The sequence below is a fragment of the Elephantulus edwardii genome, unplaced genomic scaffold (genome assembly GCF_000299155.1).
Source record: "Elephantulus edwardii isolate Elephantulus edwardi_28Jun2011 unplaced genomic scaffold, EleEdw1.0 scaffold00132, whole genome shotgun sequence".
Taxonomy (NCBI): domain Eukaryota; kingdom Metazoa; phylum Chordata; class Mammalia; order Macroscelidea; family Macroscelididae; genus Elephantulus; species Elephantulus edwardii.
The window spans coordinates 8,550,817-8,573,327 of NW_006399882.1; the positions used below are offsets into that span (position 1 = coordinate 8,550,817).

At 58.8% G+C, this 22,511-nt stretch overlaps 1 protein-coding gene across 1 annotated transcript in view; it reads right to left on the bottom strand.

The window, feature by feature from the left end:
• Positions 1 to 22,511, bottom strand: part of PKD1 (polycystic kidney disease 1 (autosomal dominant)) — a 42,559-nt gene that overhangs the window by 14,689 nt on the left and 5,359 nt on the right. The window contains exons 2-21 of the mRNA XM_006893878.1: positions 13,298 to 13,369; positions 13,122 to 13,193; positions 12,786 to 12,955; positions 11,784 to 12,449; positions 11,442 to 11,625; positions 10,833 to 11,053; positions 10,505 to 10,620; positions 10,102 to 10,228; positions 9,842 to 9,985; positions 9,486 to 9,610; positions 8,431 to 9,171; positions 7,767 to 7,898; positions 7,124 to 7,299; positions 6,885 to 7,018; positions 3,164 to 6,783; positions 2,920 to 3,063; positions 2,132 to 2,275; positions 1,125 to 1,404; positions 744 to 957; positions 519 to 675 (exon numbers count right to left, since the gene is read on the bottom strand). Of these exons, the coding sequence (XP_006893940.1) occupies positions 519 to 675; positions 744 to 957; positions 1,125 to 1,404; positions 2,132 to 2,275; positions 2,920 to 3,063; positions 3,164 to 6,783; positions 6,885 to 7,018; positions 7,124 to 7,299; positions 7,767 to 7,898; positions 8,431 to 9,171; positions 9,486 to 9,610; positions 9,842 to 9,985; positions 10,102 to 10,228; positions 10,505 to 10,620; positions 10,833 to 11,053; positions 11,442 to 11,625; positions 11,784 to 12,449; positions 12,786 to 12,955; positions 13,122 to 13,193; positions 13,298 to 13,369 (7,639 nt within the window). The remainder of the gene's footprint in view (positions 1 to 518; positions 676 to 743; positions 958 to 1,124; positions 1,405 to 2,131; positions 2,276 to 2,919; positions 3,064 to 3,163; positions 6,784 to 6,884; positions 7,019 to 7,123; positions 7,300 to 7,766; positions 7,899 to 8,430; positions 9,172 to 9,485; positions 9,611 to 9,841; positions 9,986 to 10,101; positions 10,229 to 10,504; positions 10,621 to 10,832; positions 11,054 to 11,441; positions 11,626 to 11,783; positions 12,450 to 12,785; positions 12,956 to 13,121; positions 13,194 to 13,297; positions 13,370 to 22,511) is intronic.

Here is a 22,511-nt window from a genome sequence, read left to right on the forward strand (position 1 = left end):
CTTCAGAATTCTTGCCTCCAAGGAGCAGCTTGGTTTCAACCTCTCAAGGTTGAACCTGTCCTAGCTCAGTGGTATCAATTCTCATTCTATCATCCCTAGTCATTGTCCAGCTTTCTGACGCATAATAACTGCAAAGACTACACCCTGGAAAGGGAGCTCTAGTGGCCTAGTGGCAAGAAGCTCCACTGCAATCCCTGAGGTACAAGGTTTGAATCCACCAGATGCTGTTCTGGAGAAGGGGCAATCTCTTCCTATACCAGTCAGATCCATTTGACGGTACACACACACAAAATAATAAAATAAAATTTAAAAATTTGGTACCAAGCAGGAATCTCCCCCATCCATCATGTGGCCGGAGTCCCCACCCATCTGACACACGACCCCACCCTGCTGGTTAGGAGGCCCGCCCACCCCTCTTACACAGGCCCACCTGCAGTTCAGGAGGTCCCATCCACCAATCCAGTGGTTAGGAGCCACAGCCCCTCCACCCGTTGCGCTGACCAGCCTGCAGCACCCACCTCGTTGAGCACAGTGACCAGGGCCAGCGAGTATTCGATGACATGCTGGGGGTCAGCCTGCCGCAGCAGTCCCGGCAGCTTGCTTTCCGTCAGGCTGTGTAACCAGTGTGTGAGGCCCGGGCCATCGGGGGGCTCAGGTGGCACGATGACCAGGGACCTATGAAAGCTGCTGTCAGAGCCGGGCCGCCTGGTGTTCCTCTTGCCCCCCTGGCCACTCAGGCTCACCTGTTGAGGGCAACCACGGCGGCACCCAGCTGGTCCTGTACGAGCACAGCCAGGCCCACAGTGAAGTGTGGTGGAAAGCCAGGTGGCAGCACGGCCCCGTAGGCTGGCAAGCTGCCCTTGTAGATGCAGAACTCCTCGCAGTGGCCCTGGCGGCAGCGCCGCAGCAGCAGGGCATACAGCAGCGGAGCACCCGCATCTTCTGCATCACGCCAGCCTGCAGACCACAGCATCACCAGAGGCCCATGTTTCACCAAGCACCCTGAGTGCTCCCATCTGAGATGGCGTCAACTAGCACCTCCCCTACCCTGGGTTAACCATGGGGGGATCCTCCTCTAGGCCACCCCTTATCACCAAGTGCCCCCCACCGGCCGCTGCACTCACCCACGCACTCGAAGTGCAGCTTGGTGGTGAGGGCGTGCACGTTGTCCAGCGGGAAGAGACGGCAGGAGCCACCCAGGGGGGGTCGGTTGGGGGAGAGGCGGATGGAGGCACAGCCCTCCTCCTCACCAGAGCTGCCCAGCACGGTCAGCGTGAAGGTATAGCCCTCGCCGTCCTGCAGTGCGCCGCGCCGTACCACCAGCCGCATGCCCGTGCTGCCTGTCGACGTGGTGGTCTCGTCCAGGACCAGCATCTGGTTGCCGAAGGTGCGCGCTGCCCAGCGCTGAGGGAGGGGGCGGGTCAGTCAGCATGTGAAGGGGGGGCGGCCAGCACAGTGATGAGAACTGACATCAAGGGGACTTCAGCGAGGGGCATCGGGCAAGGTGGCGGGGAGGGCTAGACTTCAGCAGGGGAGAGGCGGGTCGGGGACTGTGGGGTAGGAACCCTGGGTGTCTGTTGGGGTGGGGCTGGACTTCAGCAGGTGAGGAGGGCAGGGAAAGCATGTTGGAGGGTCAGGCATCAAGGGGGGTGCAGGTGTGGAGCTAGATGCCAGGGGTGAAGGAGGATGAGGGGTAGGAGTGGGCACCGCGGGAGTGGGGCATGTGGGGCAGGCATCAAGAGGTGTGTGTGGGCGAGTGTGGAGCTAGACGTCAGGGGGGTTGAGGGGTGAGGGTGGGCACCACGGGGGTGGGGCATGTCTTGAATTAGACCTTAGGGGGGGCTGTGGGCTTGAAGCTAGATGTCAAGGGGTGAGTGGGTGCAGAGTGAGGGGGTGAGCAGGTGCGAGATGGGGGGTGTAGGTGTTGCGGGGAGGGGGGTAGGGCATAGGGAGAGACCATACTGAAGCGGGTGAAGAGTTGGGTAGGAGACCTGCGTGTGTGGGGGACGGGGGAGCACATCATTAAGTAGGCATCAAGCGGGGGTAGGGCTAGACGTCAGAGGGTGAGGGGTGTGAGGTGGGTGGTGGAGTAGGGGAGACAGACCTACTGCAGCAGGTGAGGTGGGCTTACCCCCTGCTTGGAGCCACGGCTGCAGTTAAGGCAGTGACCCTCCAGGTACACGTGCGAGCTGCGGCTCACTTCATAGACGGCCTGAGCCTTGCAGGACACACACTCCAGGGACACGATGGGCACCCGTCCACTCCGGATCAGCACCTAGGCCGGAACAGTGAGGTCCTGGGAGTAGCTGCCAAGACGGGGCTACTCTGGGGGATGTCTGCCCTCCAAATTCCTCAGGGCATGGCACCCCCCCCCCCCAGCATCCAGCTCAGCCCCAACCTGGGCTTTCTTCTTTTGGAGTGGGGAAAGGTCCATGACAGGCTCATTCTCTGTAGCCACTGGTAACACCAGCCACAGCCTGTGGTCACCTGTCCACTGTCTTGCTCCTCCTGGACTGTAAGCCATGGGGGCGAGGGGTAGAACTATCATCTGACTTGCTGGGGGCACCAGGTGACTTATCCAAGAGAGGACAGTGGCCACCTCAGTGTCAGGATTCACTCTGTCCTCACTGCTGTACATGGGGTGGGTGTCAGCAGTCTTGGGTGGCATAGCGGATGATGCTACCCTGGTCTGCGAGGACAGGCCACCCAGACAGGACAGTTTCCGCAAGACATGGTGTGAAAGGTGTCTATCATGCAGGATATGAGATGCTTAAAAGGGGACAGGGGACTTTGTATGTATTACCTGTTGCTACCCTTGTACGTAAGACCTTTGGATAAATGAACTGTTGTCAGCCCCAAATATCATACTCCTTCCCCTCAGCCGGTGAGCACCCTCCCTGTCTGCCAGCGGGCACTCACAGTCTGGTTGGTGACTTCCTCCTTCCGACCAGTCTTCCACACAGTCAGGTCGAAAGTGTATTCCACACCGGCCTCCAGCCTCTCCCGAGGGATGGTGACCACGGGGCTCCCACGGGGCCCGAAGTTCAGTGCACACACCTCACTCTGCAGTCCAAAGGACACAGGGGAGGGGGAAGGGTGAGTGCCTTGACCACTTGCCACAGTCAGTTCAAGGGTCCTCCACTTCCCACAGGCCCCCCAAGACCTGGGAGGAGGCAATGCAGGCCCAGTGGAAGCTGAGTGGTGTCTGGTCGCCATCCTCTAGGTTGGGGTCGTAGGAGCGGCTCCCGTTCAGCACCAGGTCCTGTGTGTCCGACCACACACGGTAGGAACCACCCTCGATGATGGGCACCAAGCGCTCGGGCACCACTGTCACGTTGGCCTGAATGCTGCGTGCCAGTGGGGTGTCCCCGAAGGAGACCATGAAGACGAAGCAGTAGTGGCCCACAGGCAGTGCCAGTCGTGGGACCACTAGCTGTGGCCTGGTCAGGTCCACACCAGGCAAGGTCAGGCGGGCGGTACGTGTAGGCCACTGGCAGCTGGCAGCACGGTACACCTCCCAGCGGTACTCAGTCTGGTAGGTGACACAGCCACGCAGGTCCACCTGGGCCTCCAGGTAGTTGCGCTGAGAGCGGCGCATGAGCACCTGTGGGGGCAGGGCCACGTCCACCGTGGGCTCCTCGCAGGCCAGCACATGCACCGTCACTGTGGCTTGCGCAACAAAGAAGCTGACCAGATTGGAGGCGTTCACCTGCATGCGGTAGTCCCCTGGCTGCAGGTAGGCATGAGCGACCCAAGGCTCTGCTGTCTCCAAAGCAGGGGCTCCATCCCCAAAGTCCCAGTGGAAGGCCACGCGACGAGGGCTGGGGCTGGTGGCAGCCTCGAAGTGGGCTGAGCGGTTGGCAAAGCAGCGGCCACCACGCAGCACAACATGCTGGATGATGTCCTGTACCTCCAGCCGCAGCGTCAGGTTGACCCCGCCCAGCTCGTTGAAGGCTCGAACCTGGACCTCCAGCAGCCCTGCAGCCATGGGTGTGTAGGTGACGTCTCGGCCTGACAGGATGACCAGTGAGTCTCCCTGCACCTTCTCTAGAGAGAAATACCAGGCATACTGGACATGGGAGCCACGGCTCACACGGGCTGTGAAGTTCTGCTCAGCCCCCGTGGGCACTCCCAGTGGGCAGCAGTGGGGTGTCCACAGACCTGCCACAGCCTCCAGCACGGTCACCCGCACCTGCGCCTGTACCCGGCTGACGTGGTTCTCGGCCTGCACACTCACCACGTAGTCCCCAGCCCGCAAAAAGGTACGGGAGAAGTGGGGGCTAGACAGCATCTCGGGGTCAGTGTTGGCCACCTGCACGTGCAGCAACACGTCTGAGCCAGCAGCCAGCAGTACCTGGAAGTCCACAGGCTGTCCAGGCTCCACCACTTTGCTGCTGGCCCACAGCATCAGGCCCGCCACGGGCTCCTCCACAGTCAGGTTGTGCGTGGCCACAGCCCAGCTGACCAAGTTGGAGGCATTGAGCTGGACCGAGAAAGTGCCAGCCTCCGGCAAGGCCACAACAACATGCTGGCCCTGCAGCTGCTGGCCCCCTGACACCACCCAACTCCAGCTCACATCAGTGCCGGCAGTCAGCTGGCCCTGAAAGGGCACGGTGGAGCCGGCCACCACAAAGCTACACTCTGGCCCACCTGGCTGGATACTGAGGCCCGAGACGGGCACTTGTACTGCCACAGTGATGGTGGTGTTGGTTGCTCCCAGGGCGTTCTCAGCCGTGATAGTAACCAGGTGCAGGCCAGGACTGGGAAAGGTGTGGGTAGTGACGGGTCCTGCAGTCACCCAGTGTGGGGTGCCCTCCAGGACCCAGGTGAACGTGACCCCGCTGCCTCCTGAGAGCTGGGCAGCCAGGGTGATGGTCTCATTGATGGCACCTGGATTGGGGGTGGCAGTCAGTGCCAGCGTTCCCACAGGGTCCACAAACTGCAGGGTGCGGTTTGCTGAGGCGCTACCTAGCATGTTGGTGGCCCGCAGCTGCACTAGGTAGGGGCCAGGCTCGAGCACAGTGACTGAGAAGATTCTGCCGCTGGCGGCAGTCACCACGGGACCCCCGGCCCGCTGGATGGTCCAGCTATAGGAGATGTTGGTACCTTCACGGAATGCAGCCTGCAACTGCAGCGTGTGGTTGGTGGGGAAGCAGTCGCCCCCCCCGCCCACCGTCACCTGCAGCCCCTCAATGTAATGCAGCACATAGATAAAGATGCTGTCCTGTGCAGTGCCCACTGTGTTTTCGGCTGTGACGATGATGTTGAAGGTGCCCACCGAGCGGAATGTGTAGGAGATGATGGGGCCCCCAGGGATGGGGGTGCAGCGGTCACAGAGCACCCAGGAGTAGCGCACATCACTGCCTGCCTCCAGGGTGGTGCTGAAGCTGACACTGCCATTGAGGGGCACGACCGTGCGGCTGGCATTGACCCGGAGCCCCAGCACCCGCTGTGCCACCGTCACATTCAGCTGGGCCTCACCACGGCTCACCTCGTTCCAGCCGGCTACAGTGACAGTGAAGGTGCCCGAGCAGTTGTAGGCATGGGTGACCACAGGGCCCTCCAGCCGCCCACCATCCCCCAGGTCCCACAGGTAGTTGGCGGGCCTGCCGTCGCCTGACACTGAGAACAGGTAGAGCTGCTGTGCCTCCAGCACGTGGGAGCCATTGACCCTGATGCCCACCAGCACCACGGGCTGCTGCACCTCCACCACGGCCGAGTCGTTGCCCGTCGAAACGTTGTTAGACACGGTGACTGTCACCAGGTAGGAGCCGGGCTCCGGGTAGATGTGGGTGGCCTCAGGGCCCCCAGGGTGGCCGACGACGTCCTTGGACCCCCAGGCCCAGGAGTAGCGGTAGGGGAAGGGGGGCTGGACGTGCACCTCCAGGCGTGCAGCCTCCCCCAGTCGCACGTACTGCAGGTCAGGCCTCAGGGTGACGTTGCCTAGCTCAGGCTCCACGCAGACACTGGTGAAGTAGTGGGCCTTGTTGGTGGGGCTGGACAGCACAAGGGTCAGTGGGAAGGTGCCACTGTGCGTGAAGTTGTGTGTCACACTAGGGCTCCCATAGACAGTGGTATTGGGTGATCTGTCCCCAAACATCCATTCAAAGACATAGCGTGCAGGGTCCCCAGTGACATGCGCTGTCAGCAGGGCATTGGGGTGTGCGAGGGTGCACTGGGCAGGCTCAATGCGCAGCACCTCTAGGACGAAGACGTGCACGGGCTGACTCTGCGACAGGTGGCCAGCGGGGCTGGTGGCCGTCACAGTCACGGTGCAGTTCTGTGCCTGCCGGTACACATGCTCCACCGTGGCCTCAGAGCTCACGAGCACAGTGCCATCACCCATGTCGAAGGTCCAGGTGATGTTGTCACCAGCCACCAGTGTGGCGCTGACCTGGACAGGGGCACCTTGCTCTGCAGCTGGGTCCAGGTGCACGCTCAGGCCACGGGGCTCCTGCAGGACATGGACATCGGCCCAGGCCGCTGCCTGGCTCACGGTGTTGTTGGCCTCCAGGTGGACACGGTATGTGCCCCTCTCAGCGTAGGTGTGGTTGACAGCTGGCTCACTGAGTGACTCAATAACAGAGCCGTCCCCAAAGTCCCAAGTGTACAGGGTGCCCCTGGGGGAGGGCAGTGGGAAGAAGGTGACGGGCCAGCCGGCCACCAGAAAGGGACTGCTTACCCCCACAGTGAGGTCGGGCAGGGCAGCTCGTACACTGACTGGCACCTGCTGCGTCAGGTTCTCAAAGGCATTCGAGACAAGCAGGGTCAGGTTGTAGTCACCTGCGGGGACAGCCCAACAGCACACAGGAGTGAGGGGCTGCTGTCCCCACCAGGCGAGGAGGGGAAGATCCTAAGCACAGGCGGGGTGGCCTTGCCCTTACCTGGGGCTGCGTAAGTGTGCGTAGTGTTGTGCTGCACCAGAACCTGGGCCACAGTGGGCTCAGGCGTTGGGAAGGACTCATCGTATGGAGGCTTGAACTGCCCGAGGGCCTGCTCCCCATCCCCAAAGCTCCACCTGGCAAAGTGTGTGGGTGTCAGTGGCAGGAGGCTGCTGGGCCCAGTTAGGAGTGGTTGCCCCTCACTCGCTCTCCTCCTCGCATCCCGCGCCACACACACTCACAGGAAGGCCACCTCCACAGCTGAGTCCACCAGCACACTGGCTGTCAGTGCCAGTGTGGTGTTCTGGGGCAGCACAGCTGGCACCGCGGACAGCTGGAGCCCCCGCATCCGGTTCATGCGCTCCACTGTGACGTTGTAGTCCACAGTGACATTGCTCACATGGTTGGAGGCCGTCAGCTGTGGAAACAGGTGGCAGCACCAAGTGTGGACCCCAGAGGTAGAGAGAACGGCAGGAACGGGGGTGAGGCGCGGAGAGGAACCTGGCAATGCCCCCCAGCCACCCTGTCCCCATTCACCACCTTGGGCCGATACACCTGTGCCCACAAACTGCTCTTCAGCCACTGTGCCCCTAGCCAGTACACCCTCAAGCACTGCTCCCCAAAGGGCCCTGTTCCAGGTGCCAAGCCCTCGTCCACAGAACCCCAGGTGCTGTTGCATTTCACATGCTACCCCCAAACTCTGAGCTCCTATACAGCTCTTTGCCACCTGCAGGGATGCCTGAGAGCAAAGTGGAAGCACAACAGAAGGCAGAGACAGCCCCTGTGGCCACTCCCCATCCACTGCCCCCCACAGCTATGGGGGTCCCTGGAGCAGAGCTGACCCAGAGGGACCAGCAGGCAGGCCCATGTCTACACTCCACACACCGAGAGTTTGAAGATGGCCGCGCTCTGGTAAATGACGTTGAAGACGACGTTGTGAAAGGTCAGTGAGCGCTTGTCATCGATGGTCCACCGGAAGACCACGTCTGAGCCTGCATCCACCACGGGGTTGTACCTCTGTGGTGGGAGGACATGGCCCAGTCAGTGGCCAGGCCGAAGCCCACACCGCTCAGCCAGACACAGTGGACCTGGGACCACTGACAGGGTCAATCCAAGATCCTTTGTCACCAAGGAGCCTAGGGCCTCACAGAGCTGGGATGACCCCCACATGGGTCACCTCCTGGACACACAGGGGAAGTCCCAGGGAACTGAGAGGAAGGGGATGTGCGGCAAGGAGCTGGGAATCTGCAAGGAGGTTCTGGGGGGCTGAAGGGAAGTGGGGGTTGAGGGGAGGCCATAAAAAGAGGAGGGCTAAGAGGAGGTCTTAAGGGATAAAGGGAGCTGAGGTGAGGTCCTGGGGGGCTCATGGAAGATGGAGGCTTAAGGGGGGTCCTGGGAGGCAGGGAAGCTGAAGAGCCAAGGGGAGGTCTGGTGGGGGCCTGAGGGAAGGTTCAAGGGCACTTAGGGGAGGTTTCAGGGGCACTGAGGGGAGACCTGGTCTGAGGGAAGGTTCCAGGGTACTGAGGCCCAAGGCTGGCCCCACACTCACCACCCGAACGCCCTGCAGCACTCGGGACTCAGGACTTGGGGTGGTGCGGAGGCCGCGGACCGGCTCCTCGGCCATCACTTGCAGGCTGAGGCAGGCATGGCTGATGCTGTTCTTGACCGTGACCTCCACAGCATGCTCGCCCTCACCCAGCCCGGGCAGCACTAGCACTGAGAACAGTGTGCCATTGGCCTCTTGGGGACAGCCGGGCACAGAGACATCCACCACCGAAGGACAGGACTCCTCAAAAGGTGCACTGGTGTTGCCCCTGTGCCAGTGGGCCATGGCCATGGCGTTGGTGCCCGTGTCTAGCGCCAGCACCAGGATTGAGTGGTTGGTGGGCACATAAAGGTGACCATCCAGGGAGGCAGGGTGGACGACACGCAACCCAGTCACTGGGGAAGCCACAGTGAAGCTGCAGGACAGGTTGTGAGTAGACACTGAGTTGCTCACCACGGCCTGGACAGCATAGCGCCCAGCACGTGGTAGCCCAGGCGTGGGGCCCTCTCCCAGCAGGGGTGTGAGGCGCTGTGTGGCCCCCATCAGCCGCAGAGCACAGGCCAGGCCGGCTGGGGCATCCTCCAGCGGGGCAGCCAGGTGGACCAGCCAGGCTGAGGTGTTGACCGAAAGATAGGGGGCCTCAGGGGCAGAGGGGCAGTGCAGGAGGGCACCCAGGCCGGCGTCGTGCTGTAGAACAAGCAGGTCACCTGGGAGCAGGAGGACATTCTGGCCTTTGAAGGAGACCTACAGAGAGGAAGTTGGGGTCTGAAGCCTGTCCTCATGACAGATCGAGCTGAAGGAGGAACAGGGGCTGGTAGCCCGGGGTCTCTAGCTACGACAGTACCCCCACCCTTGACCACTCATCGCCGGCTCTCCAGGATAACCAAGTATCCTGTGCCTTGATCAGACAGGGCAGCCATGCGGTCAAGAGAGGTGGAGAGAGCTGGACAGAGGAGGACCTGGGTAAGTAGGAGTGGCCTCCTCAAACACTTCTGAGGGGACGCTGGAGCAAACCCTCAAAGGCAGAGAGGAAGGGGACACCAGGCCAGGGCACGCACCGAATACTGTGCAGGAGGTCCCGCGGGCACAGAAAGAAGACGTTCACTCTGCAGCATGTAGGCGGTCGCGGGGAGTCCAGGCCCTGGCGTGGATCCGTTGGCACAGTCCAGAGGGTGACCAGGCCCTGGCATAGACCCACTGGCACAATCTAGAGAGTGACCGGTCCCCGGTGTAGACTCATTGGTGCAGTCCTGAGGGTGACTGGTCCCTGGCGTGGACCCATTGGCGCAGTCCCGAGGGTGATTGGTCCCCGGCGTAGACCCACTGGCACAGTCCCGAGGGTGACCAGTCCCAGGCATGGACTCACTGGCACAGTCCTGAGGGTGACCGGTCCCTGGTGTGGACCCATTGGCACTGTTATGACAGGGCCTGAGGACATCCCGTGTGACGCAGACACTGGCTACTGGGCACCAGCTTCCCAATGGTGCGCAAAGAGGCGGCGGCCTGGTGCTGTTGTCCAGTGACCTGCTCTCAGGCTTGCTGCCATTCTGAGGAACCCCTGCAAGAACAAAATGTAACCAGAGCAGTCTCAAGAGCTGCCCTCCCTCACCTGTCTATGGCCCACAGGGAACAGTCAGGACTAAGAGAAGACGTGTCCAACCCCTCAAGTCACACCTGAGCTCCATGTGGGCCGAAACACCTGAAGCCGCAGCTGAGCAGGCCGTCTGAGTGCCTGGGTACCGAACTCGACGGCCGTGAGGAATGCTTCACGCCCTGGGCTCAGGCCTGGGAACACCATGACCTGGGCAGGACCACAGTTCAAGACCAGGTGTCCCGCCCCTTGCCCCGCTCTGCCCTGCCCCTGTCCCTACTTCTGCCCCACTGTGCCTTGGTCTTGTCTCCACCTCTGTCCCGTTATACCCTGCTCCAGTACCCCACCTCTGCTCCACTGTGCCTCACTCTGTCCTGCTTTACCCTGACCCAGCCCCGCCCCGCCCCACCATGCTGTGCCCCAATCTTACAAACCCACTGGATCCCAGTGACCCCAGAGAGCACCACTGTCAGCACAGTGGCCTACCTCTACAGTCTGCTGGGGGGCCATCAGGGCCTCCTGCTGCACCAGGGGGATAAGGGGTCCCTGCAGGAGCCCGCTGGGCGCTCCTATGACAATGGTCTCGGAATCCCACACAGGGCCTAGGAGTGGAGTCTGCAGTAAGGGACGTGTCCATACAAGGTGACCAGGTCCCACCTTAGCCTATGTCCTACCCCAGCAACTGTACCCCCTCTCCGTGGTTATCGGGACTCTGGGGGCCTCGAGGAATTGAGGGCTGATGAAGTGGGCCATGAGGAGTGGGAGTGAAGGGGTGGCCAGCCCAGCCCAGGGTAGCCCCTTAGCCCCTGCGTACCGCTAGGCCGCAGTTCGCACACATAGCTATGGGGGGCAGAGCACAGGTCAGTGTTGCACTGGCCGGCAGGTCCCAGGCGCACACAGTGCTCAGCGGTGGCGGGGTGCGGCTCCCCGGGCAGCCAGTTCTGGCAGCTCTCCAAACTGAAGGCCTCGCCCTGTGTCGCTGTGCCAGCCTCTGGCCCCTCCACGGTGGAGAAGCCGATCCACACGTCCAGACTCCTGCAGGGAGATTGGGAGTGAGGAGGGCACCCAGTTTTCCAGAGGGAGCCCCTAACTCCGGCCCTGTGGGTGCACTCCGAGCTTCACGTGGGGAAGCTGAGTTCCACACGTGGGATCTGGGGCCCAGGACATCACCCCAATTACCAATCCAGCTAGGAGATCCAGAGCAGAGCCCCATGATCCGAGACGCAGAGCTGGAGGATGGTGTGAGGGTGGGGACAGGCAAGGGCCCAGGTGCAGGGGCGAGGGCGAGGAGGGACAGTTGGGAGGGTAAACACAGGTATGCGTATGGCACAGGTGTAGATGCAGGGGTGGCTACAGGAGACAAAGGGCTGTGGGCATAGCTGGGCTCAGGGAGCCAATGCCGGGTCCAGCTCAGGGTTGGCACCTGGTGACTTGAGAGATGAGGAAGTTCTGGATGGCAGGGCTGTCCACCATGGCCAGGGCGGCCCCAGCCCAGGCCCGGCACTGCTCTTGGGCCTCCAGCCAGGGTGCCTTCTCAGCCACCAGGCGGTAGCAGTGGCCGTTGCTTGGGAATATCTCTGTGTCCTCAGGGCAGAGGGGTTGCACAACTAGATCACAGGCAGAAAACAGGGTGTGAGATGTGCCCCTGTCCCAAAAAAGGGGCCCAGCAGTGGGGAGAGGCGGCAGAGGAGGAGGGGTCCTCAGGGTTTCAGCAGGTGGGGGAGACAGGGGTCCTGGGACCCAGCACATCGGGGGTGTCCCACACCTTGGGCTGGCTCCTCATCCAGGGCCAGGATGCTGTAGGTGACCTCAAGGCCTGTGCCCCCCTGGTTTCGGATGCTGAGCTCGAGGCTCCGGTTGCTGGGCACAGGGGATGGGCACACCAGCTCCAAGGCAGCAGGAGCAGCCTCCACGAGCACCTCTGTGGTCAGCTGGGTGGAGGCAGCCCCCAGGGCCAGCCTGGCCGTCACCTGGTAGTGGCCCGGCAGCAGGAAGCGGTGCGTGATGGCTGCCCCGGGGATGTCCACCTCAAGGGACCCATCCCCGAAGTTCCAGTGCACGGAGCCAATAGGCAAAGGGGCAATGACACGGAAGGATGTCGGGCGGCCCACGGTCAGAGCCCCAAGGGGAGGCTCCAAGGTGGCCCCTGGGGTGGCAGGGAAGACATTGGGGAGCAGGGTGGGGGCCCCACAGGCAGGAGGTGGAGGGACACTGGAACAGAAGGGCAGGCAGCCAACAGAGGTGTTGGGAGGCTGTGGGGCCCCACAGAGACACAGGCCCTGGTCAGAGAGAGCGGCCAGGTCCTGGCCCTCTGCAAAGCAGAAGGCACTGCAGGCCTCAGGGGGCAGCGCATCTCCGTAGGCCACTGAGAAGGCTGCCAGCACCATGGCCTCCGAGCTGTTGTCAGGAAGGCAGGCGACATACTCCTCACCTGGAGGGCAGGCAGGCATGGTACTGGGATCACTCACCCCAAAGAGCATCCTACCACCCATGCCCCCCTCAGCCCCTCCCTAATGGGACAGATCTGGGGTGTGGTGTGGTAGGGCCCACTTTCAGGCCCTGGTCCCCTCTTATATCACACACACACACACACACACACATACACACACACACACTCTCTCTCACATATGCACCCCTAGTCTCCATCTGTAGCGTTTTGCATGTATCTGACACCCTTGGGCTATATCTGCAGACAGCATCCCAAGGGCAGTGCCGGGCAGCACCCCCCTCACTGCTTGGCCCCCGGTCCTGTCCTGGCTTCACTCACCACAGCCACCGTACAGGGAAGGGATGCTGAGCAGGGGCCGACCAGCCAGGGTGCGTGGCCCAGCACACGTAGACCCTTCAGGGTGTCTTAGACGCACCCCCCGGGCCTGTGCCCAGCGTGGCAGCCACGCCAGGCCACAGTCACACTCAAGTGGGTTTCCACTCAGGTCTCTGCAGAGGAGACAGCAGCACACTGGGGACCCCAGCATGTTTTCATGTCCCGTCAACCCCACAGGCGGAGCCCCCACCTGGAGTCTGAATGCAGTATCTGGGGATGTGGAAGCCAGACAGGGCAGGGACCATGATTACCGGCACCTATCACGTTCCCCGTACTCACAAGTCAGTTAAGTTAAATAAATTAGCAAGCACTCCCTCCTGTAACGTGGAGATCTTATTGTGGCTCAGGTCCCTGGAAGAAAGGGAGCCAGGCACATAGGACAGAGGTCCCCAGAACAGGGATGGGGCAGTGGCGGCCCTCCATGCCCACCCCACTGCCAGGGGTCAGTCACTCACAGCTCAGTCAGGGCTGAGAGGTTCGCCAGGATCCCTGTGTCCAGTGTCCGGAGGAGGTTGTGGGAGATGTCGCTAAGGGGAAAGACAGGTTAGCATCAGGGTTGGGCTGGGGCAGAGCCACCCCAGGAGCCTTGCACCCCAAGCTACAGCCCCACCCAGAGCTTCCCAGGAGGGACCTGTCCTAAGGGAGGATCCAGATGGCCATCTGGGGAAACCAAGGCAGGAGAGGCCTGTGCTCCATCTCACACCCAGAAAGGCATGGCCCACACCACTACCCGTCCCTAGTCCATCAGGTTGGTCCCCCAACAGCTCAATTGTGGGGCCCTGAATGATTTGAAGGGTCCAGGCAGCACAATAGGCAGATCCTCACTGTCCCTAAGACATGGGGGCAAAAAGATGGTATAAATAGGGATGCTCCTGGAGGTAACCCCAGCATTGCAATGGCAGGGTCCCTTTACACTCGAGTTAGTTCAACAAGGTCATCTGAAGGAGCAAGGATGGTCAGAAGCATTTTCATTCAGGTACACAGCATGTGACTCACATTGCAGGAAAGAGGGGCCTCCACACCAGAAGGACATACTGCACTCACAGGACCACAGGCCTGTGAGATGGGGGGGGGGCAGTGCACAGCTCTGGGCCTCCAGTTATATTGGTAAATTCGCAAGACTGCAGGCCACAATGGTACAGAACCAGAGTACCAAACCCAAACCAGCCCCAGCCCTTGAGTCATTTCCCACCCACAGCAACTGTCCCCCAAGGTCCCAAGGCTATAAATCTTTACAAGAGGAGGCACCTATCACTTTCCTGTAGAGTTGCTGATGGATTTGAACTGCTGACCCTCTGGTTTGAAACACAGCACGTTACACACTAAGCCACCTTAAACAGGACTAAGGACCTAAGAGAATTCACACACCTGTCACTGGGAGCGAAGAGGGCGTGTGAAAGTGGCAAGAAGCTGTGCTACAGTCCCAAAGGCATGCAGTTCAAACCCACCAGCTGCTCCGCAGGAGAAGGATGGGCAGTCTCCTCCCGTGCAATTAACTGCTCTGAAAACCCACTGGAGGGTCAGCTGTGGGTTGGTTCTCACTCAACAGGAAACAACAGAGACTGGACAGCCTAGCGTCCAGCCACTTAGAGACTTGCCGCCATCACCCAAAATATCAAGAACCTGTTTAGAAAACAAACTACAGACTGGAAAAAGCACATGCACACGGGCAGGTTAAGGGTCAACAACACCCTACACATTACCCTCAAACCAAAAAGCCAGAACCAGAGCCCCTGCTGTTAAGCCGATTCCAGCTCACAGCAACCCGGTAAGACAGAACTGCCTGAGGATATCTGAGGCTAGACATCTGCACCAGCAGAGAGCCTCAGCTTTCACCCAGGGAACAGCTAGTGGATTTAAACCACTGACCTTCAGTCAGCAGCCCAACCCACGTAACCTACTTCCCCACCAGGGCTCTTTCCAAGACAAACAGATCACACCAATAGAGGGTGCAGGGACGGGTAGGCTAGGGGTGAAAATGAGCAATTAACAAATAAATACAAGTGGCCATGAATATTTTGGAAAGCAAATTCCTTTTTCAGTAACAAGTGAAGCGGTACCAGCGGAAACTGAGATGCAAGAGCACTTATAAACCATGGAAACTATTTTTTTTAAAGTAAAAAAAAACCTGCAACATGCGGTGTGACTGGTGTTGTGGTGGGGTGAGCACGCCAACATGTGGTGAGCTGGCAGTACTGCAGCTTCTCCAAAGCGGCACGAATCTGCAGTCTTGCAAAAACAGCAGGTATTCTTTCTTTGTAGGAGGCAAATTATTTTTAAATTTTAAAATGATTTATTTATTGGAGTGCAGCCTTCAATATGGATTGAGGCTCAATATCAAGAAGACAGAAATTCTCATCACTGGGCCAACTGGCAGCATGAGGATGGGTGGTGAAGAGATTGAGATTGTACACAGCTTTAGCTTGCTTGGCTCCACAGTCAACACTCTTGGCACCAGCAGCCAGGAAATTAAAAACACATTGAGATGGGAAAGCCTGCTGTTAGGGACCTCTCCAAAGTACTGAAGAGCAATAGTGTCACTCTGGAGACTAAGGTGCGTCTGATACAGGCCATGGTCTGCAATCACTTGATATGCGTCAGAGAGGTGGACAATGACTAGGGAGGATAGAAGGAGAACTGATGCCTTTGAGCTGTGGTGTTGAAGAAGAGTACTGAATAGACCATGGATTGTTAAGAAAAAGAACAGGTTCATCTCAGAGAGGGTTAAGCCAGGCTGTTCCTTGGAGGCAAGGATTCTGAAGCTTCGTCTGACGTACTTTGGACATATTGCAAGGAGAGACCAGTCCTTGGAAAAAGACATCATGCTTGGGATGGTGGAAGGACAGTGCAGGAGAGGAAGACCCTCTATGAGGTGGATTGATTTAGTAACTGGGGTAATCAGGGTGGGTGTGTCAGAGACAGTAAGGTTGGCACAGAATAGAGCAGGGTTTAGGGCTGTTGTACATAGGGTCGCTATGAGTAGCAGGCAACTCGAGGGCACATAGTAACAACAACAATTTATTGATTTAAAATAAATATATTTAAAATATTTTTTTAAATTATTTTAAAATTTTAAATTTCTCATAGTTATTTGAGTGAAAGGTTCCCAAGCATATTGGTTTTTCAATCATTCACACACATTTTGTTATAATATCTGGTCATCCATAATTGTTTTTCTCTTCATCCATCTTTCTTGTTTGCTGTTGAGTCAGAACTGACCCACAGCTGACCCGGCAGCAGGTCTTCAGAGGCAAGAAATCACACAGAAGACAGCCAGCCCATCCTTCTCCCTCAGAGTAGCAGGTGGATTAAAACCAAGTGCCTTTGGGATTGCAGCATAGCTTCTTACCAGAGGCCACCAGAACTTCCCTCCTAGTAAGTGACTGTTTACTTACGAGTTTTCCCACCCCCTCCTCCTCCCTAGCCCTCCCTGATAACCATACTAGAACACTTATTTCTGTGTGTAAATGTTTCTTTAGTTTTTTAATAAGAGTAGTCTTATCCTATGCCTGATCCAACAATTACACTCTCAGGGGATTTATTCTTAGGACAAGAAAGTGTATGGATGAATATGTATACGCTAGAATACGTATATACTAGAATGCCCACCCCAAAACTGTGAGAGGGAAAAAGTGTGCCAAATAAGATGGTAAATATTTATCTAGTGCCTTGGGAGGAAGTTCTTCCTTCATGGAGATGAGGAAAACGCCGGTTACCCAGCTCGGTGGGGGCTGGGGGGATGGCAGATGTTTGGGAGTTCTGAATCACCCACTGCCACTCAGTGGATCCAGACTCCTAGGGGAAATGGGGGCTGGTCTCTCGCTGCTGTCAGGTCAGAAATGCCTCCTATCTGCCCCTCCGTTGGGTTTCCAAGGCTGTAAGTCACAGGAGATTTTCGTTCTCCAGAGGAGCTCTGGGCGCACTCACTAGCAGAGTGGCGTCTGGGTCAGCAGTGGAAACCCCTATGGATTATGCCACCAGGGCTCCTTCTTTATCAAAATCCACTGCCACTGAATTGATCCCAACTCATTGTCCCTGTGGGACAGAACACAGGGTGTCCAAGGAAAGACACCATCATCTTTCTCTGGGAATTGCTGGTAGGTCAGCAGCTGGATGCTTTAACCACTGCATGACCAGTGCTCCTCGGCTCTGAGACTTGGCGAGCAGGGGAGCTGTCCTGACACCCCTACCTCCACAAATCCTGCTCTCCTTTTCACCCGCCATGCCTAGAAAACAGTGAGTTTAGGGTTGCCCGAACCTCAGACACAATCACACATGCATGTGTCATGGTGTGGGGTCACGAACCTGTGGGTACCTGCCCTACCTGTCCCCTCAAACTCTATGGGGGAGCCCATACCCCCATAGGAACTCAGGGAGCATGTGGGTCTTCAGGGCTTCCTGGCAGGGTCTTTCCTGCACCCCATTCCAGCTGACCCTGTGCCCAACTCCTCACTGCTCAGTAACAAGGTGTCCACAGTCCCCAGGGCAGGTGGTGGCTACCCTGGCAGAGACTGCATTTCATCAGCACTCCTACTAGAAACTCACCCACTGTCAAGCAGGGTACCCTAAGAGCAGTGCTGAGAGAAACTGCAGTCACATTCAAGCAGGGACTTCCCAGGGCCAAAATGACCATGGCTGTGACATCCACCATTGTGAAGAAATCATAGTGTGAAGATCCAAGAAGAACTGGGGTACAAGGCCTAAGAGGAGCCAAGGTGTGGGCTCCAAGATGAACTGGGGTACAAAGCCCTAAGGAGGTATGATGGGTACCCAGGGTCTCAGAAAGGCAGTCATAGGGGTCTCTTGTCTGGAGGCCAGGCCTGGGGGCAGCAGGGCCATGAAAGTGAGAGGAGACAAGAGAAGGTGACCTGGCACCCCTGTCCCTGTCCCTGCGGGCACAGGGTCCCAGAGCAGAAAACAAAGGAGGAAAGGCTCCACAGCCTGTTTTCAGAAAACATGTTGCACATAGCAGCCTCAGGCAACTGGGAATCACCTTGCTCAGAACTCTAGCCCATGGCCACCCCTCAACTGGATGGCCTCCCTGTCACCCCTCGGGGGCCTGGTCACAGACTCCAGTGTAGACAGGACCTGGGGGCACTGCCGTCAAGCTCCCATGTCTGCACATGAGGACAAGAGTAGAATGAGATCTCAGCCAGCCCCCGGGTGGAGACTCTTCATAGGGCAGGCTGGTATCAGAACCCACCGGAATGGGGGGGAGTGGTGCCAAGGAAGAGCCCGGGGACACGAGGGACACTCATGAGATGCTGGGGGGTCGGGACAGCAGGTGGGATGATGGGGGGATAGTGCAGGGTCATGGAGTGTATGGGGGTGTTAGAGGGGATATGCAGGGTCAGCAGGCACATGGGGTGTTACGGAGAGGACGTGCTGGGTCAGGGAGACATGAGGGTGTTAGAGGGAAGATGAAGGTCAGTGGGGAATGTGTAAGGTCAGGGGGACATGGGAGTTAGAGGAGGGATGAGGGTCAGGGGGACATGGAGTGTTAGGGGATAAGGGTCAGGGGGACATGGAGTGTTAGGGGATAAGGGTCAGGGGGACATGGGGCATTAGGGGAGATGAGGATCAGGGGGTCGTGGGGTGTTAAAGGGGAGATGAGGGTCGGGGGGACATGGGGTGTACTTGTGGAGGACACAGAGGTGTAACAGAGGAGGAGCAGGGTCAAGGGGTCTTGTTAGAGGGTAGATGAGTGCCTGGGAGGATGGGGTGGTTAAAGAGGGGCTGACAGTTGGGGGGACATGAGGTATTAGAGTAGGGATGAAGGTCGGGGGGGACATGGGGTGTTAGAGGAAGGATGTACAGGGTCAGAGGGACATGATGGTGCAGGATTTGGTGACGTAGGTGTTGGAAGGAGGATACTTGAGGGTTCTGTGGCCACTAGAGGGGATGCTGGGGTGGTGGTCACAGGAGGTCACTGGGGCATCATGGGAGTCCATGGAAGGGAGACCAGAAGGGAGAATGGAGGTACACTAGAGGGGTACGAGGGTCTGCTGGAGGAGTTCACAGTAAGAATGTTGAAGGTAATCACAGGGGGCCACTGAGGGATTCCCCTGGAGGGGATCCCCAGCCGCACCCTGCTCTGAGGCCTTCAGCAAGCCCCCTTTTCTGTCTGCTCCTGTCACCAGTGTTCTGGTGGCACGCCAAGGACACACCAGGTGGTTGCAGGTGACACAGCCCACAGTAACATCACCCCAGTCTGCTGCCCTGACCCCACACCTGGAGGCCCCTTGTCCTGCTGTGTCTAGGTGCTAGGACCTCAGTTTAATCCTCTGAAGAGACCTCATGGCTGGGGCTGAAGGGGAGCAGACTGCTTGGGGTGGGGTGAACTGGAGACATACTTACCAGAATGCAGGCACGGACCTCAGGCTCTGAGGAGCTCCTCAGCAGTGCTGGCCACTGTGCCACCCACATGGACAAGGGTTGAGCGAGCCATTCTCCCCACTCCCCCACACCACTCCTTGCATGGGGAGTCCAGACTTCTCCCCTCTTGGGTCCAGGCTCCCTGCCTTCCAGGTCAGCATGCAGACAAGGAAAGGACACATAGAGTTACAGAGCTGCAGCCCTCTCTTTACTCTGGGGGCTGGCAGTGGACTCAGTCCCTACTGCTGAGCCCCATCTTCCTACTGCAAGCCCGTGGCTGTCCCATCTGATGGGACGTGACTCTCGACTTGCCTAACTGAGGTGCCACATGTCCCCACAACCAGCTCTCATCCCAGGTCAGAGGAAGAGTTGGGACCACGTGGGAGGGAGAGGGAGGCCCCCAGCTGCCTGGGGTGGGGGAGCTGGGTGTGTAAATGGTGCACATCAAGGGGATGGGGGCTTGGCCAGCAGGCACTGGATCCAAGGACTGTCCCCACTCTGGAGTTCTTGCACCCTGAACAGTCTCATATCCTCTGCCAGGAGAGGGGTGCAGCTTGGTGCCCGCTCCCCAGGCCAGACTCTAGGCGGGGTTGGGGGGTTGGTGGAGCCCCCGAGGAAACATCTGCACATTCCAGACACATGTGGTCAGTGGCGCAAATGGATGCCAACTCCGGCCCCACTTGGCACCCCCACCCCTCTGCTGGCCGCCACACTGGAAAGAGGGCTGGGGGGGCGGGAGGGGGGGGCCACAGCCCCAGAGGCCACCGCCTACCACATGTTATGTAACAACTCCTCCCAGCCAGCATGTCTCCACTGTATCCCTCCCTCTGGTAGGACAGGACCACAGCCTCCTCCCTCTGCCTGGGAAGGCATGGCTCTCACCCAAGCCTGAGGCTCCACGTCAACTGGCCAAGGCTCCTGGGACTGAGCCCTGGAAGAGGGAGCAAGGCAGTGGTGTCTGTCACAGGGCCCTTGGATGGGGCATCCCTGGGGTTCTCAGTCCCTACCTGGCCAGATGCTCAGCTCTGCCTGCTCCTGACATTAGTGCATGGGGAGTGCAGGTGAACACAGGAGTGGGCAAGAGAGTACAGGGTTACAGAGGTACACAGAGTGGCACAGGGTGTCCAGGGGCACATGGGGGGTGCAGGAGAGCATTAGGGTAATAGGAATGTAAGGGGTATTCAGAGGTTCATGCGATGAATGGGGGTTTCATGAGTGGACAGGGGAATGTGGGGTGCATGGAGTGTGTGAGGTAGAGATGGATGCATAGGGTAATGGGGTTGTTGAAAGATGTGTGTGGTACATGGGGGTACACTGAGTATGCAGGGTACACTGGTGTATGCGGGGTACAGATATATGTGAGGTACACTGGGGCATGCAGGGTACATTGAGGTATGTGGCGTAATGGATACTGCACAGGGTGAACGGGGGTGGTACACAGGGATAGGCAGCATTTACATGGGATACAGAGCTCAGCAGTGGATGGGGTTGCAGTGGTATGGAGGTGTGGGGTGCATGGGTCCCCAGCCTCTGGCAAGATCCCCCCACGCCTGGGCAGAGCCAGATGATGGGATCCAGTTGACGTCCACTCCCTCGGCTCTTTGCTTCTGTTTACAGCAGGGGAGGCCAGCTTTCCAGCTCCGGAAATGACAATGTTTAAATTAGTGAATTCAAGTTTAAGAGCGAGTGGATTTGAAGAAAAGCACAGTGTGTGCTGCCTAGGAGTGGGTGGAGCCGAGGCCCTGGGGCAAGGGTAGGAGGAGATCTGGGAGGCAGGGTTCCAAAAAGCAAGACCCCTCAGAGAAGCTGGGTGAGCAGAAGTGAAGAGGGCTAGGGACAGAGGGGAGCTCTTACTTGGGGGGCCTTGTTGGGGCTCCACCAACTTCACAGAGTTCCCCACAAGTACCAAAGTGCTCACATGGCTTTGCTGCCCTCAACCGAATGGGCACAAAGGGTGACTGGGGTCTGGTATGGACACTACTGACAGGGACAGTGTAGGGGGGTCAGTCTGGGGTTTGAAGGCTGAAGCCAAAGGAGTTCTGGGACCCTGCACACTGATCACCTGCCTAGTGACTCAGGGGGCCTAGAAACATCAACCAGATCAGCGGAGAAATGAGCATGGCCCCACCCAAGGTTGCAGCACCCCACATTATGCAACAGGGCCTAGGGCCCAGGACCCATGAGGGGTCCCAACTGGACTGCAGGCTCCACTGCACAGACATTCAAGGGCCAAGTAGGTGGGGCTGCCTGTCCCTCTCCTACTGTTGGGGGCCTGAGACTTGGGGCTGCATGCTCTCCAGTGGAGACTAGTCTCCAGGCTCCATGCCTGCCCCCACCAACAGCTGCTCCCTGGAAGTCTGCACTGCTCTGCTCCAACCATTCTATCCCAGTGGGGACAAGTGAGGACCGCCTCCCTTACTGTTCCCTACTGGGGGACACCCTCATGGTCGTTGGGCATGTTACAGGGCAGGAGCTGGCCCAAGTCAAATCTAGGGGTGCAGGAAAACCTGGAGGCCACCTCCTCCCTAGGCTTGGTCCCTACACCTCCCCTAGAACACAGCTCCTGGGACCCAGAGGAGGGGAGACTGATTTTTTGCCCCCTGAGCCTCTCAGCAAAGAGGTTGCCAGGCCTGGCAGAGGGGACAGAGGACAAGACACGAACAGGCACAGCAAGATGGCCCCACTCAGAGGCCTGCGCCCTGTCACAGCAGCTCTTCCAGTGGAGGGTGGGCAGGCCAGCAGGCCATCTGGCCACCCACTGCTGGCACTGGCCAACATGAAGTGTTCTGGAAGGGGAAGTGAGTCTCCATCCAAAATGAGTTTGGCAGCTGAAGCCAAGCCCAGCTTGACTCCAGGACCCGGGTCTCCATCTCTCTACCCCACACAGTGAGGGCACCCTAGGTAGGGGTGGGAAGGTGGGTGGACTACCATCTGGTTAGACCTCCATCGGGCAACCACTGCTAAAGAAGCTGCCCAAGATCTGAGCCAAGGCCAGGACACTAGGCAGAAGGAGCGGGTCCAGGAGAAATGCAGGAGCCACCTTGGACTGGGCCTCTGTGGGTGAGACTGGAGGGCTGGACTCCAAGACTCAGGGGGGTCCCCACCCTACTGGTTGGCCTGGCAGCTTCGCTCTCATACCGTCAGGGAGGAGCGTGTGGGAGAAACCATGTGTGTGTCTTAATCCCATGAGCACCTAGCATGTTATCAGGAGGGACAAGGCCCTGGAGAAGGATATGCTTGGTAAAGTGGGGAGTCAGCAAGATAGGTGACCCTCAGTGAGATGGACCAACAGAG